Source organism: Mustela erminea, chromosome 20, assembly GCF_009829155.1.
Source record: "Mustela erminea isolate mMusErm1 chromosome 20, mMusErm1.Pri, whole genome shotgun sequence".
Lineage (NCBI taxonomy): Eukaryota > Metazoa > Chordata > Mammalia > Carnivora > Mustelidae > Mustela > Mustela erminea.
Genome location: NC_045633.1, coordinates 21,336,948 through 21,352,967, shown reverse-complemented (window position 1 = coordinate 21,352,967; position 16,020 = coordinate 21,336,948). Strand labels below are relative to the sequence as shown.

Here is a 16,020-nt window from a genome sequence, read left to right as displayed (position 1 = left end):
ATGGGGCTCGTGGTTGAGCCTTGCCCTGAACACAGCTGTGCCTTCCCAGGACGGCCTCCCCGAAGTGGGCTTCAAGGGCACGGTGTCCCCAGGGTAGTGAGTGCACATTTCCACGAGTGTCTGCTGGTCTGGGATGTTCCTTCACGTCAGCTCCTGGGCCCCAGGACACTGGGACTATGGCTTCGCTCTCAGCCTCTCACAGAGTATTTTTCAAGAAAGTCTTGGGAGGTCGAGGGAGGAACTGTGTAGAGGTCAGCCCAGCGAGTTCTCTTTGGATCCAGCTTGTCTGCTGCAGCACTCTTCCCCACGGAAGGGCTGGGGCCCATGAATCGCTCCAGGAGGGCCCAGAGCTTGGCTGTGGCTCTGGCTGTGGCTCCCTCCATATGGCCTCCCCCGGACTGACCTGGTTTCCCATCATGTGAGACGGGCCTCCCCCAGTGCACACACTGGAAGCTGCCAGGCATCCTTCAGGCCAGATCTGCCTGGAGCCCCTAGTGGGGCCACATTCTGTTGGTCAAACAAAACCTTGAGCCAGTCCCAATTCAAGGTGAGGGGAGGGGGACTCCATGAGCCAGATACTGGGACACACACATTAGAGGCCAGCACAGTGGCCACTGACCACAGCCTGGGTGTCCCAGGATCTGGACTGTGGAGTGGCCTCTGCTCCCCTCTGAGCCTCATAGCTTCCTCCAAAAGTGAAGGGATTGCACCTCTGACTATCTACATGGACTACATACTGTGGCTTCTGGCAAGATCTCATTTCTGCCCAGTGCCTGGGACAGCCTCCCTAGCTTCTGTCTTCATCCTACCTGGCCTTGGTCTTCTGAGGCAGTAGGTGTTGTGGCAGACGGAGGAGACACCCTTTTTGTCATCCCCTCAAGTGGATCATCTGGTGGACCTGCTGAGTGACTATGTCCCTGTCCCGATCCCAGCTGGAGCATTCAACATCTCTCATCAGTCCTCCTTCTAGGGCTGTTCTCTGGCTGCTGCAACTCAGGCTCCCACCGCCCAAGGCCACAGCCACACTGTAACCACCTGAAAATCCCCCAGGGACCTCCAAAATGAGACCAGGGTACAAGGGCTGGGAGGGGACCTTATGGATTATTCCTCTCCATCTGAAAGGAACCCAGCTGTCCAGGTGTCCAGAGTGTCCTCGACATCATCACCTGATTTGCCTGGAGCCCCTGGTGGGGCCGGCTCAGCCACAGGCTGACCTGGGCTGTTGGGACTGGAAGTCAGCCACACACACAGTGTGGGGCACTGAGACAAACCCAGGACATCCCATCCTGTCCCCCCAGGCTGAGGTCTAGTGATATAGAACAGGGGATTTCAACCAGAGTGATTCTCACACACACACACACACACACCTGCCCAGAGGACATTGACACTGTCTGGAGACACCTGATTATCACACTGGGGGACATACTACAACGCACAGGATGGCAGCCCCAGCAGAAAGATCCAGACCCAAATGTCAGCAGAGTCAAAGTTGAGACACCTTGGTACAGAGGAGTCCAAACTGTACATGCCTGGAGACCAGCCTGCCTGGGAGAAGGACTGTACCCATCCTGCGTGGAGGGACAGGGCAGCCAGGGGTCCCCCAAGGGGCAGTGAACTAAACCAAGGACTGTGAGTGGTGGCATGGGGTTCAGGCCAACATTTCCGCCTGGGTGGAGAGCTTGCTGTCTTCCCCGGCACCCTCCCTACACCCGGCCTGCTTCGTTTGTCCTCCGCGGTCTCAGCTAGATGGCGTGGCTTGCATTTAGGTCTGTTGAGATGTACATCCAGGAAGACTTCGAGGAGTTTCCCCCGCCAGAGAAGGACGTTCACTTCGGAACCAACACCGGCAGCACCTTGGATCTTCCCTGGCATCAACCCGGAAATTCACTCTCAACACAGATGGCAGGTGCTCCAAGAGGCTCTTTCTCTGCATTGACCTCGCCACAGACAGACCCAGGGACAAGAAGGTGCAGGCCTTGGCTTTTATTGAAATTAGACCTGCGGGCTCCCCGGCCTCTTGGGGCCTAAATCTCCGCTCAGCCTGGCCTCCCAGGGACAAGTGGCCAACCTGAGCTGGAGCAGGCTGCAAGGGCTTCTATTTTTTCTGTTCCTCCTGAAGGACTTCCTCCTCCCTCCCCCCCCTTAAGTCTTCTTCCTGAGGCTAGCCCAAGCTCTGGTGCTGGGCAGCTGCTGGGGTGTCTCAGTGTGGGACGACTGCCGGTAGGGACTGAGCCCTTCCTGCCTCCTCCTGAGCCTGCCTCCTCCTGAGCCATCCTTTTTCCTCCTGTCCACAGCTGGGACAGCCAGGCTTGGCACTCAGATCCCTATGGTCTCTCCAGAGCCCCAGAGCGGGTTCGCTTGCATAAGGGACATGTGGACTCCTCTGAGGCCCCCCAGGACCTCTTGGATCTGAGCCCCAAGCCTTCGGAGGGACCCAGCTGGGAGGGGACACCCTTGGCTGGGTCCATGCTGGAACTGGAAGCTGAGGAAAGTAGGGAGAGACAAATCATTCAGAGGGACCCAAGTGGAGGCTGCCAGGCTATCCTACAAACCCCTCCTCAACCCCCAGAACCAGGCATTCTTCAAAATAGGAAGGGAGGGGGAATTCTCCTGAAAGAGAGCCCATGAGGGAGGGAGGAAGGAGGAGGAAACAGATGGTTCAAGCTGAAAGGACCCTTGTCTAACCACCCCCTCATTTTATAAATGGGCACACTGAAGCTGGGGACAGCAGGGGTGATGGTGGGGAGCTGTCCAAGGTCCTTCGTTGAGTGCAGAGCTGGGACAGGAACCCCGGAACCTTGGGAATGAAGAAGGGCCCATCTCTGTCCACCTGAGTCCTCAGCCAACCCTTCCCTGAGTCGTTCCCTCCTGTCTCCAGCCCTGCGTCACCCGGACAGGTGCTTACCTGTATTTCCCAGGCTGTCCCTGGGCACTGGAGCTTCCAGAAGGGCTGAGCAATGGCTGTTAACGGAGCCCAGAGTCCCCTGTGGCAGGTCTAGGGGCCAGGCCATGCTCTCAGGCTGTGGGAGGCAGCCCCTGGCCATGAGCCGGCCTAGCCAGTGGCTCTCACACTGGCCAGCAGCCTGCATGTGGCCTGGCAGGTAGAGAGCCAGGCCCCGGAGGTGGCGCAGCCGGAAGTTCTTGGGTTTGCTTCCCTGGGCACTGGGGCACTGCTGCTGCTGGGCCCCCAGCCCCCCCTCGTAGATGTTGGGTGGTGTGTCGGGGTGGCTGGGATGTCCTCGGGCCCAGCTCACTGCATCTGCAGAGGGGAGAGCAGGAGGGTGGTGGCTGGCAGGCCGCAACAGCCAAGAAGGGAGAACACAGTCACATGCTCTAAGACCAGCTGGTGTGATGGGCACTACCTGAGACTTGCTGAGCCTCACTCTACCTTTCCGTCAGATGGGTGCAGTCCCCAGCCTCCCACCAACACCCCGCACCCAACACACACATACTACTCCTCTTCCCTTTCCCAACCAACAGGAAGGTCTGAGAAGCCTGAGATCGTGACAGAAAGAGCTCTTTCAGTATTCAAGCCTTTTCTACCACCCCTTTCTTCCCCCTACCCTAGAAAGAGCATTCTGGTGTCAGTATAGAAACTGCAGTGGGTCCGGGATCACACAGTCCAGGGTTACACAGCCTAGACCAGTGGCCATTCCCCTCTCCCAAGCATGCATGTCCCTGAGGCCACTGGTGGCTTTGGGCCCAGGTCAGGATAGGAGTGCATCTCTCCTCCTGCCACTCCTCCCTGCAGCCCGGCACCTTCTCTTATGCGCAGCTCAGAGAACGCACAGACCAAGGCTTCCATGGAGGGCCAGCGTGGTGGGGGAGGAGCGGCTGGGCCTCCTGTGCAGCAGGGCTCTGCTCTCCCCCACCTGGGTCTGCAGGTCTCCCATGGCAACCAGCTCTATGATGTCAAACGGAAGACTCCCAGCCTTCCTGGACTCCCAAGTTTGGGAGGGGATGCTGCCTAGGGCTGGAGCAGGGTGGGTAGAGGGCAAGGGAAGGGGGTGGAACCCTAGGGGAGGTCCCTGATCCTCTGACTTGGGACAAGCTACACAAAATAGACTCAGCTCTTGCAGGCTGGAAAGTCACTCCCAGGGTGACCTCTTGGGGTCTCAGTTTGCTCCTCCATGGGTGGGAAATGAGGCTTTAGGGACACAGACTTAGTGAGATCTGAGCCAGTGCTTTGAGCCTCCTGAGGAGGTGGTTCAGGGTAGCTGAGCAAGTCACTTAATTTTTCTGAAATTACACTGTCTGTTGCCCTATAAATAGATGATGGGGTATCATGTGGGTCATACCAAGTATTAGGATGTGGAAGAACCGGAGCTCTTGTGTACTGCTGAGGGGAATGTAAAGTGGTACCACTGCTTTGGGAGACAGTTTCTTCAAAAGTTAAACTTTCACCTCTCCTCATTCACAGATGACGTGCTCTCATGTAGGGAAAACATTAACTCACATGTAAAAACAAAGCTGCTTTGAGCTGGTAAAAACCAGTAGAGAGAAACCAGCTTATTAGTTACAGGATATAAGATCCACTCAAAAAATTGTATTTTTATGTACTAGCAAGGAACAAAAAGAATAAAACAAATAAATTTAAGGAGGTACAAGATAACATTGAAAACTACAAAACAGCTAGAAAAAAAAGACTGACAAATAGAATACCCGAATACCCCCCAAAATCCTTGTTTATGGATTGAAGGTTTAACATTGTTAAGACAGCAAGACTCCCCCAAATGATCTACAAATTCAGTGCAATCCGTATCAGAATCCCAATAGTCTTTTAGACAGAAACAGGAAAGCTGATCTTAAAATTCATGTGGAATTGCAAGCCAAATACCCAAAAACAATCTCAAAAAAGAAAAAGTTGGAAGATTCCTTTTCCCTGATTGCAAAACTTACTCTAATTCTACAATAACCAAAACAGTGTGGAATGAGTATAAGGCTCGACATCTCAACCAATGTAATAAAAAGGAGAGTCCAGAAATGAAGTCATGCATCTGTGGTCAATTGATTTTCAACAAGGGGACCAAGACCGTTTAGTGGGGTACAAATAGTCCCTTCAACAGGTGGTGCTGGGACAACCGGATAGCCACAACCAAAAGAATGTAGTTGGACCCCTACCTCACCCCATATACAAACATTAACTCAAAATCCAACAAAGACCCAAATGCAGGAGATAAAACTATATAAAGAAAACCTGGGGCTGGGGCGCCTAGGTGGCTCAGTGGTTGGGCCTCTGCCTTCGGCTCAGGTCATGATCTCAGTGTCCTGGGATCGAGCCCCGCATCGGGCTCTCTGCTCGGTGGGGAGCCTGCTTCCCCCCCTTCTCTCTGCCTACCTGTCTGCCTACTTGGGATCTCTGTCTGTCAGATAAATAAATAAAATCTTAAAAAAGAAAAGAAAAGAAAAGAAAACCTGGGGTAAATCTTCATGACCCTGGATTTGGCAGTGGTTTCTTAGATACGGTAACAGAAGTACAAGCAACAAAAGAAAAAATAGATAAATTGGACCTCATCAAAACTGAAAATTCTGGATAAGATGAAAAGAGAAAGGCAAAAAACAAATCAGTGATTGCCAGGAGGAGTTAGGTGAAAAGGAATTTTTGGGGTGATGGAGCTGTTCTATAGTTTGGTCGTGATGCTAACTACATGACACTATACTCACCACCCACTATAATCGGCAGAGCACAAATGAAGCACTGAGACGGCAGCCAGAGTCACTTCTCTTGGTTTTCCATTTTTTTAAGTTAATTAAGTAATCTCTGCACACAGTGTGGTGCTGGAACTCATGACGCTGATATCAAGAGCCACATGTTCTCTGACTGAGCCAGCTGGGTGCCGTGGACCTTAATTTATTAATTTTATTTGTTTGTTTGTTTGTTTGTTTGAGAGAGATCACAAGTAGGCAGAGAGGCAAGCGGGGGCGGGGGAGGTAGGAGGTAGGAGGGGAAGCAAACTCCCCAGCTAGCAGAGAGCCAGGCGCAGGGCCCAATCCCAGAACCCTGGGATCATGATCTGAGTCAAAGGCAGAGAGAGGCTTTAACCCACTGAGCCACCCAGGTGCCCCTAGGATGTTAATTTTTTAACAGCTTTATTGACATATAAAATGCCCATATTTAAAGCATGCAATTTAATATATTTTAATAAGTATACACTTTCAAGAAACTACAATCAAAATAGAACAAATCTGTCACCTCTGTTTTTATGTGCCCCACTCCTACTCAGGGGAACATTGCTCTGGTTTCTGTCACTGTAGATTTGCATATTTCTAGAGTTTTATATAAATGAAATCATACTGGGGTGCCTGGGTGGCTCAATCAGTTGGGCATCTGCCTTCAGCTCAGGTCATGATCCCTGGGTCCTGGGATGGAGCCCGATGTTGTCCTCCCTGCTCAGCGGGGAGTCTGCCTGCCCCTCTTCCTCTGCCCCTGCTTATGCTGTCTCTCAAATAAATAAATAAAATCTTAGAAAAAAACAAAACCTGTTCTTAATTTTTAGCAGTGTATAGGTGGGAGTGCAATTATTGTGTCATATGATAATTCAGTGTTTAACTACTTGAGGAGCTGCCAAACTGTTTTCCATAGTGGCTGCACCATTTTACATCCCCACCAGTAATGCTCAAGAGTTCCAATTTCTCCACACTTTTATTAATACTTATTATTTTCCTTTAAAAAATTTTTTTAAGGATTTTACTTATTTATTTGAGAGAGAGAGAGAGTGAGCATGAGAGGAGAGAGGTCAGCGGGAGAAGCAGACTCCCTGCTGAGCAGGGAGCCCGATGTGGGACTTGATCCTGGGAATCCAGAATCAAAACCTGAGCTGAAGGCAGTTGCCTAACCGAGCCACCCAGGCGCCCTTAAAATTTTTTTTTAATAGCTATCCTTGTGGGAGTGAAATAGTATCTCACTGTGGTTTAAATTTGTATTCCCCTAATGACTAAGGATGTTGAACATCTTTTCATGTGCTTGTTAACCATTTGTATATCTTTTTTAGTGAAATGTCTTAAGTTTTTCATTCATTTTTAAACTGGGTTGTCTTTTTATTGAGTTTATAGGTGTCTTTATATATTCTGGACACTTATGAGATACATAATTTATAAATATTTTCTCCCATTCTGGAGGCTGTCTTTTCACTTCTTGATAGTGTCTTTCCTGGCACACACATTTTCCAGTTTTTTTCCCCCAAGATTTTGTTTATTTACTTGATAGAGTAGGTAGACCAGTAGGCAGAGAGGCAGGTAGAGAGAGGGGAGGAAGCCAAGCAGAGAGCCCGATGTGGCGCTTGATCCCAGGACTCTGAGGTTATGACTTGAGCGGAAGGCAGAGGCTTTAACACTGAGTGACCCAGGTGCCCCACATTTTCAGTTTTGATGAGGTTCACTTTATGTTATTTCTTTAGTTGCTTGTACTTCCGTCCTCCCTCTCCCACTCCCCCTGGTTGTGTTCCCTCTGTGTCTATGTCAAATTTTTAAAAAATTATTTTTTATTAAGATTTTATTTATTTGAGGGGTGCCTGTGTGGCTCGGTTGAGCGACTGCCTTTGGCACACGTCATGATCCTTAAGTCCTGCGATCCAGTGTCATCCAGTGTCCGCATGGGGCTCCCTGGTCAGCAGGGAGTCTGCTTCTCCTTTTGACCACCACCACCCCACTGTCTCGGTCTCTCTCAAATAAATCTTTTTTAAAAAATATTTTATTGGGGCACCTGGGTGGCTCAATCGTTAAGCGTCTGCCTTCTGCACAGGTCATGATCCCAGCGTTCTGAGTTGAGCTCCGCATGGGGCTCCGTGGTTGGCTGGAAGCCTGCTTCTCCCTCTCCCACTCCCCTGGCTGTGTTCCTTTTCTAGCTGTCTCTTTTTGTCAATTACATAAATAAAACCTTTAAAAAATTAAAAATTTTTTAAAAAGAATAAGCTGATGTCCTTATTAAAAAAAAAAAAGAAGAAAAAATATTTTCTTTATCTGAGAGAGCGCGAGAGAACAAGAGCAGGGAGGAGAGGGAGTAGGTGACTCCTCTGAGTAGGGAGTAGGACAGGAGGCTCCATTCCAGGAGCCTCTGAGTAGGGAGCTGGACAGGAGGCTCCATTCCAGGACTCTGGAACCATGACCTAAGTGCAAGGCAGACGTTTAACCAACTGACCCTCTTAAGGGCCCCCAAGAGCCTCCGTTGCCAGGACAATCGCCGGCAAACCAGGACTCGAGCTGATTTCTGGCATGTCGTGAAGCCAAAGCGAGCTGCGCTTGCGCGGTGGCCGCATGGCCGCCTATCGCCGCCCCGCGGGCATCCAGGGTCTTTGCTTCTGACATCCCCGGCCTCACTTCATCACTTTGCCGTTTCTCGAGGGTCTCGGTTGCTGGCGAAGCCAGCGAATTTACCCAGGCCGGGGAGAAAGATGCTGGGCACAGGACCCAGGAGGGAATCCCGGCTTCGTGACATTATCGTACATTCTGGGGAGTTGAGGAAGAAATAAGCAGCAGTACGTAGAGCGCCGAGCACAGCGTTAGGCACGTAGTAGGTGCTCAGAATGTGTCCGCCAGTGCCAATGTATGTTTGCACACTGTGCGAAGAGGACCCAGATGCCGCGAGGCGCGTAGCCGCTCGCCTGGGTCAGGCTTCTTTGGCGTCCCCTGACACCCCTAGCCACTCGCCCCTCCCCCGCGCATGCGCACGCGCGCGATCTGGCCGTTTCGCCTCTCCTCCTGCTTGGCCCGAGCCGCGCGCCGTCGAGCCTCCGTGCGTTGCCATAGAGACCCGTGAGCCCTGAGGGGCTCGCGGCCCAGACGCCAGGCTACGGGGGATTAAGAGCACCATGTCTTTCCGCGAACTCCGCAGTAAGGCCACCCTGCCCGCTTTCCCCTGCGGGTCCGCGCCCGAGTCTTCCCCGTTTGGGCCTGTGCGGCCCCGGGGAGTCCCTGGCCGCTGCCGCCCCCGAAGCCGAGCGCCCCCGCCCCTTGTCAGCACAACGACCTGGCGCGAGGTGCTGTGAGCGCCCCTGGCCGCATGTGATTAGGCGGCTGTGGAGCCGAAGTGTTAATTTTGTCTAATTTTAGATGGCTTGCATGGCCACAGGCGGCTGCTTGCTACCGTGTTGGAAAACGCTGAGACCGATTCGGAGTCGGGTTAGCTGAAGAGCTCAGAAAAACGAGCAAAACCGCGGAGGGGACTGGTGAATGACCGTCGCGGGTGTGGCATGTTTTGAGTTTTTACGATCTGCCAGGGAGTTCCTGTATATGGGTGTGCAACGTATTATTGGCCTCCTGAACCACTGTATATTTGGAGAGCGGGAACGGGCCGGGAGGGCAGGGAACTCGACCCTAGGACCCAGGCGGTGGGATCTGGCGCCGGAGTTTGAATTCGGTTTATCTCACTTCCAGAGCCTGCGTCGTTCCTAAAGGGGCTGTGCTGGGAGAGTGGGGACGTGGGATGGAGATAACCCGAATTGGTTCCTGCTACTTTGGGGGCATCTGTTACACACCAGGTGTTTTGCAGTAAATACCAGGTTTTCGTCCTCACTTGCACAGTGAGGTGGGTAGTGTGATCCCTGCATGAAAGACTTGGAGACACAGAGAGGTCAAGCAGCTTTCTTTAAGTCACTCAGCTAGAACTGGATGGAAAGCACTGTTGGAGACGTGGGACTGTGTGAGTCAAAATCCTTTGCTTTCCATGAGCCGGCATTTTCTGAATCTGAAGTGTTTGGGCCACCTGGGTCCACCTGCTTAGGGGTAGCACGTGATTGTCAAGTTGCTGTCATCCAGGCCTGTTTTTACTGCCCGTTTTCTAACAAATTGCTGGACATTTCACCATTAACGATTGTCATTTCAGTTAGGAATCGCTCTTTTTCTTCCATGTAAATATAGGGGAAGAGACATCACATTTTATCGGCACACCTAGTAGCACCATGGTGTGAATTATGCCCTCTGGGATTTGAAGGTTCTTGGTGACGGTGTGTTGTAGGGATGAGTTTCTCCTCCTTGGCAGGCTGAGGCCAGGGTTCTGCTAGGGGACATTAAATGCAGTTGTGCCTGGAAGAGGGTGACCTTAAATGAATGCCATACATTTGTGCAACTTACAGTAAAAATAATAGTCCAATTGTCCCCATTTTGCAGAATTAATGGGACCCTACTACGGCTTAATAGGAAGAAGTATTTAGGCAGTGTGGTGGGAAGAAAGCTGCTTTATAAACCATCACTCTCCTCACATTTCGCAGAAAACAGTGACGAGGTCCTCTGTGCCCTTCTTACTTTGCTTGTATCTTCTCTTGCCTGGTGAGATCCAGCCTAACCTCCGGTGCCCAGGTAGCTTTTTTGCGAATGTTGTTGAGATCATTTGAACCTCGAGGAAGAGCAGGAACAGGCATTCTGTAGCCAGAAGCACACCAAAAACAGATCCTGGCATGTTGTGGAAACAAAAATGTTTGTTGTGTTCATTTGCTCATTTTGTTTTAAAGCGTAGTGACCACCACAACCTCCGGTTTCAACAAGATTATTGTTTTTTGTTCTGGTTTATAAAAGGAATTAAAATATTTCTGTATAGTTCAAACAGTCTCTTCAAGATCTCTTTAAATACAATGCAGTTGTGACGCCCGGGTGGCTCAGTTGGTGAAGCGCTGCCTTTGGCTCGGGTCATGGTCCCAGGGTCCTGGGATTGGCCCCACAATGGGCTCCCTGATCAGTGGGGAGTCTGCTTCGCCCTCTGCCTCTCCCCCTGCTTATATGCTCACTCTCTCTGTCTCAAATAAATAAATAAGATTAAAAAGCCAACTCCAGAATAACTCAGACAGGTGAACTTTGCCCCACTAAATGTACTAAATGAACACCCCTAAATGTAACCGCTGTTAACATTTAACATTTTTTTTTTTTAAAGATTTATTTATTTATTTATTTGACAGAGAGAGATCACAAGCAGGCAGAGAGGCAGGCAGAGAGATAGAGAGGAGGAAGCAGGCTCCCTGCTGAGCAGAGAGCCCGATGCGGGCCTCGATCCCAGGACCCTGAGATCATGACCTGAGCCGAAGGCAGCGGCTTAACCCACTGAGCCACCCAGGCGCCCTACATTTAACATTTTTTATTTATTTATTTATTTATTTATTTATTTATTTTTAAGTTTTTTTTTTTATTTTTATTTATTTGTTAGAGAGAGAGAGAGAGATACAGAGCGCAAGCACAGGCAGACAGAGTGGCAGGCTAGAGGCAGAGGGAGAAGCAGGCTCCCTGCCGAGCAAGGAGCCCGATGTGGGACTCGATCCCAGGACGCTGGGATCATGACCTGAGCCGAAGGCAGCCGCTTAACCAACTGAGCCACCCAGGCGTCCCTACATTTAACATTTTTTAAAAAAGATATATTTTTTTATTTGAGAGAGAGACAGGTGCTTGTATGGGAGCACGGGTTGGGGGTGTGGGGGGAGAAAGGGAGAGAAGCACACTCCCTGCTGAGTGTGGAGCCGTGCAGGGCTTGATCCCTTGACCCTGAGATCACGACCTGAGCCAAAATCAAGAGTCCGATGCTCAACCGACTGAGCCACCCAGGCGCCCCAGCATATTTTTTCTTGATGATATTTTGTAAACCAGATATTTCTCATTTTGAGAGGTAAAGAGAAGGATATCCAAGAGGGAAATGACATATCGAAGGGAGAAATTCTATTCACAGCCAATCCTTAACCCCTATTATATCAGACTCTTTTTTTTTTTTTAAGATTTTATTTATTTATTTGACAGAGAGGGAGAGAGCGATCACACAAGGAGAATAGCAGAGGGAGAAGGAGAAGCAGGCTCCCAGCTGAGCAAGGAGCCCAATGTAGGGCTCGATCCCTTGACCCTGGGATCATGACCTGAGCCAAAGGCAGGCGCTTAACTGATCAAGCCACCTAGGTGCCCCCCCCCCATTATAATATACAGCTTCCACTTTTTCCTCCCATTGAAGTTAAGTGTTTTTCAGGAAGCAGATTATGTATTTTAAGTTTCATCTCCTTTTTGCTTTCCCTCTTAGAGACTTGATAAATAGTCCTATAACTGTCAGTATGTTGGGAATAAAGAGGGAAAACAAGGAAATTAAGTAAGTAGTTGCTCTTTGATGGGGGAACTGACTGAGCTGTATTTTACCTTTGGACAGATTTTACAGAGATGATGAGAGCCTTGGGATACCCTCGCCACATCTCGATGGAAAACTTCCGCACACCAAATTTTGGACTTGTGTCTGAAGTGCTGCTTTGGCTTGTGAAACGGTCAGAAATGTACTTTAATAAAGTCTAAGAATGAATGCTGTATTTTATTCAATGGCCACCTATTGAAAATGGATACTGTGGTGAAGCAGAAGGAAGAATTCAATAAATTCTGAGTTTGAAAGACTCACTTATAACCTATTAAAAATCAGTTGAGCTTGAGGAGCGCTGTGGAGAAGGGAGGCAGTGGTAAGAGATTTCTCAGAAGCTGATGCGAACAGTGGTCCAGGCTCCCCTTCACGCTCTCACTGTCGTCAGGAGTGAGCAGGATCTCTGCACACTCTCTAATGACTATAATGAAGTACATAATGAAGTGTAATGAGGTAGAAATCATTCAGATTCAGATTTCATATGTGTGAAAAATCTAATATGATTCTGGGTGGGCGATCTTTTTTAAGGAGGTCATACATATTTTCGGTGTTGCAGGCTACATAAGATCTTTGTTGCATAATCTCCCCTGTGTTTTGTTTGTGATAATCCTTTAAAAATGTGAAAACCCTCCTTAGCCTGCAGGCTGCGCAGGAGGAAACCAAGGACTGCACCGCACTGACCCCTGGTGGGTCGTCAGTAACTCCAGAACTCCCCTAACCGCTGCTTCTCAGCTAGCTGGTTGGCTCTGTGAGGTCAAGGGCTGCTCAGTCAGAGTGATAGTTCTCATTATTTTAGTTGAACTTTGAGGTCTGAGATAGATTTAATTTTGTAAGCTGAACCCCTAATTGGATTTTTGTAATCACTTAAGTCTGTTCTTAAGTGAGGATTCACTACCTGAGGTGTTTCGGATTTTATGCTGCTTTTTTTTCTTTTTTTTTTAATATTTTTATTTATTTATTTGACAGAGATCACAAGTAGGCAGAGAGGCAGGCAGAGAGAGAGGAGGAAGCAGGTCCCCATGGAGCAGAGAGCCCGATGTGGGGCTCGATCCCAGGACTCTGGGATCATGACCTGAGCTGAAGGCAGAGGCTTTAACCCACTGAGCCACCCAGGCGCCCCTTTTATGCTGGTTTTGAAGTCTCTCTCACTCTTACTACCTGAACCGGGGACTTAGAGAGCTTGCTGTTACGGATCCTCTCAGCTGCCTACTTTCTCTTTCGTGGACTTTGTACTTAATTAACTTTTCTTTCTCTCTCTCTGAAAGGTATGAACCTCAGACCGATATCCCTTCTGATGTTGAGACTGAACAAGACCGAGTTTTCTTCATTAAAGCAATTGCCCAGTTTCTGGTTAGTTGACAGTTATTTTCTGGAGTTGGAATATTAAGTGTGTTACAGATGAGTCCCAATGGGGGCTGCTTTCATGTTTCTAAGCCCATCTGGTCACCAAGTTTCTGTGGAGGCATTTTTTTTGTTTTTTGTTTTTAATTTATTATTATTTTGTTTCTGAAGAATTTATTTATTTATTTGACAGAGAGAGATCACAAGGAGAGAGGCAGGCAGAGAGTGAGGGGGGTGGGGGGAGCAGGCTCCCCGCTGAGCAGAGAGCCCAATGCAGGACTCGATCCCAGGACCCTGGGATCATGACCTGAGCCGAAGGCAGAGGCTTTAACCCACTGAGCCACCCAGGCGCCCCGTTAATTCATTATTTGTTAAGAATTCTATTCAGTTAGTTTAGTATAGGTTCAAAATTTTTTCTTTTTCTTTTTTCTTTTTTTTTTTTTGATTTTATTTATTTGACACAGAGAGAGAGAGAGATCGTGAGAGAGAGAACACAAGCAGGCGGAGTGGAAGAGAGAGAGAAGCAGGTTTCCCGCTGAGCAGGGAGTCTGATATAGGGCTTGATCCCAGGACCCTGAGATCTTGACCTGAGCCAAAGGTGACACTTAATGACTGAGTGTCATTAAGTGATGACTGACCCAGGTGCTCCTCAGAATTTCTTCTTAATTATGAAACAGTATAGGGTAAAAGGACTTTTTCTCTTGTCTGCCATTGACCCAGTTCATCCCCATCTCCATCCTCCGAGTTTATTTACATACAGAGAAGCAAACACAATATACATTCTTTCCCCTGCCTTTTACACAAATGGTGGCGTACGGTACACCACTGCTTAGAATCCTGCTTTATTCACTTAGTTGTGTGTTTTGGAGGATTTTCCGAATACATATCCAGTTTCCTCATTCTGTCTTGTGCCTGAGTAGTATCGCTTTCATGAGTATACCATAGTTTATGTAATTTATATATAGATAGGTGTTTAGATTTTTTTTAAGATTTTGTTTATTTATTTGACAGAGACACACAGTGAGAGAGGGAACACAAGCAGGGTGTGGGAGAGGGAGAAGCAGACTTCCTACCGAGCAGGGAATCCGATGCGGAGCTTGATCCCAGGACCCTGAGATCCTGACCTGAGGCAAAGGCAGACACTTAACAACTGAGCCACCCAGCTTCCCCAGGTGTTTAGATAGTTTATAACTTTTGCTCTATGAAACTGTGCTGTAGTGAATAGCCCACACGTAGGACTTTGTGACAGTGACCCCAGGTTAAGTTCTTAGAATTGGAAAGATGGGTGAATTTGTAATTTTATTGTCAGTTACTAAATAGCTCTCTATCAAGATTATATCAGTTCTTGGGCGCCTGGGTGGCTCAGTGGGTTAAGCCGCTGCCTTCGGCTCAGGTCATGATCTCGGGGTCCTGGGATCGAGTCCCGCATCGGGCTCTCTGCTCAGCAGGGAGCCTGCTTCCTCCTCTCTCTCTCTGCCTGCCTCTCTGCCTACTTGTGATCTCTCTCTGTCAAATAAATAAATTAAAAAAAAAAAAAAGATTATATCAGTTCATACACCCACTTGCAATGCTTGAGTCACTTGGAAGTTTGATTCAATACAGTCAGGTTTTTGTTAAAGAGAGATTTTCAAGTTACCTACATGGGATTCAAGTTGGATTTTATTTACATGGAAAGGGCCTTACTTTTTTTTTTTTTTTTTTTTTGTCTGAAAATAGGCCACCAAGGCACATATAAAACTCAATACCAAGAAGCTTTATCAGGCAGATGGGTATGCAGTGAAAGAGCTTTTGAAGATTACCTCTGTCCTTTATAATGCCATGAAGACCAAAGGGATGGAGGGCTCTAAGATAGGGGAGGAGGACATCAGCAAATTCAAGTTTGATCTTGGCTCGAAGGTAAGGACAATGTCCCAGTGTGGGACAGTGTGTGTATTTCTTAAACTCTGAAACGGAACATGTCAGACACTCATGTCATTGCTTCTTTCCTTACCCCTTGACTAAGAGCAGTTTGTCAGTTCTGTGCTCATCACCATTTAGATACAAACAGCAGTCACAACAAATTAATCCGCTACCTATGGAAAACCCACTATATGCCAGGCACGGTTCAGATGTTCAGGGTACCGCGTGAACAGCAAGACAGCAATCCTCTGTTAGGCTCAGTGGGGAGTCAGACTACACCACAAAGCAGAAGGATTGGCAGGTCAGAGGTGATTGGTGTGTGGGGGATGGTAAAGCAGGGCCAGGCCGCGTCTGCAACAGGGAGACGGGGTGGGTGACATCCTCAGCCGAGATGCGAAGCAGGGAAGGAGCAAGCCGTGCAGCGGAGGGGGAAGAGTATCCTCTGAAAAAGTGTGCTTTGTGTATTTGAGGAAATGGGTTGATAGAGGAGAGCATGAGAGTTCGGAGGGGTCCTTTTTTTTTTTTTTTTTGAAGATTTTATTTGTTTATTTGACAGAGATCACAAATAGGCAGAGAGGCGGGCGGGTGGGTGGGGAAGCAGGCTCCCTGCCAAGCAGAGAGCCCAATGCGGGGCTTGATCCCAGGACCCCAAGATCATAACCTGAGCTGAAGGCAGAGGCTTTAACCCCCTGAGC

General features: G+C 48.9%; 3 protein-coding genes across 13 annotated transcripts in view; 2 read left to right on the top strand and 1 right to left on the bottom strand.

Annotated features, from left to right (window-relative positions):
* NAA60 (N-alpha-acetyltransferase 60, NatF catalytic subunit) overlaps nucleotides 1-3,309 on the top strand; it is a 30,039-nt gene extending 26,730 nt beyond the window's left edge. Inside the window, exon 6 of the transcript XR_004281851.1 lies at nucleotides 1,767-3,309. The gene's annotated coding sequence lies outside the window, so the exon portion shown is untranslated. The remainder of the gene's footprint in view (nucleotides 1-1,766) is intronic.
* Nucleotides 2,295-3,893, bottom strand: C20H16orf90 (chromosome 20 C16orf90 homolog). 3 transcript variants are annotated; one of them, XM_032327981.1, is made up of 3 exons: nucleotides 3,794-3,893; nucleotides 2,906-3,259; nucleotides 2,295-2,482 (listed from the first exon to the last, which is right to left on the bottom strand). In XM_032327981.1, exons 1-3 carry the CDS (start codon nucleotides 3,891-3,893, stop codon nucleotides 2,325-2,327), a joined length of 612 nt encoding a protein of 203 aa, XP_032183872.1. In that variant the 3' UTR covers nucleotides 2,295-2,324. The 3 variants fall into 3 exon arrangements, with proteins under 3 accessions (XP_032183872.1, XP_032183873.1, XP_032183874.1); XM_032327982.1 differs by having other exon boundaries at nucleotides 3,760-3,885; XM_032327983.1 differs by having other exon boundaries at nucleotides 3,790-3,885.
* A 4,782-nt stretch (nucleotides 3,894-8,675) lies between these two features.
* The window catches only part of CLUAP1 (clusterin associated protein 1), a 32,643-nt gene continuing 25,298 nt past the window's right edge, over nucleotides 8,676-16,020 (top strand). The window contains exons 1-5 of one of the 9 annotated variants that reach the window (XM_032327948.1): nucleotides 8,676-8,829; nucleotides 9,049-9,232; nucleotides 12,107-12,218; nucleotides 13,351-13,435; nucleotides 15,143-15,322. In XM_032327948.1, coding sequence (XP_032183839.1) covers nucleotides 9,169-9,232; nucleotides 12,107-12,218; nucleotides 13,351-13,435; nucleotides 15,143-15,322 — 441 coding nt within the window. In that variant the 5' untranslated portion in view covers nucleotides 8,676-8,829; nucleotides 9,049-9,168. The remainder of the gene's footprint in view (nucleotides 8,830-9,048; nucleotides 9,233-12,106; nucleotides 12,219-13,350; nucleotides 13,436-15,142; nucleotides 15,323-16,020) is intronic. The other 8 variants (XM_032327952.1, XM_032327951.1, XM_032327953.1 and 5 more) reach the window with 8 other exon arrangements.

What these genes read in the sequence shown, in the direction of transcription:
- C20H16orf90 (XM_032327981.1), bottom strand. Translation starts at nt 3,893, where the DNA reads ATGGGAGACCTGCAGACCCAGGTGGGGGAGAGCAGAGCCCTGCTGCAC. An exon ending in GGCCCTCCATGGAAGCCTTG is followed by an intron (nt 3,260 to 3,793) that starts GTCTGTGCGTTC and finishes TCCCCTCTGCAG; the next exon opens with ATGCAGTGAGCTGGGCCCGA. An exon ending in GGACAGCCTGGGAAATACAG is followed by an intron (nt 2,483 to 2,905) that starts GTAAGCACCTGT and finishes TACTTTCCTCAG; the next exon opens with CTTCCAGTTCCAGCATGGAC.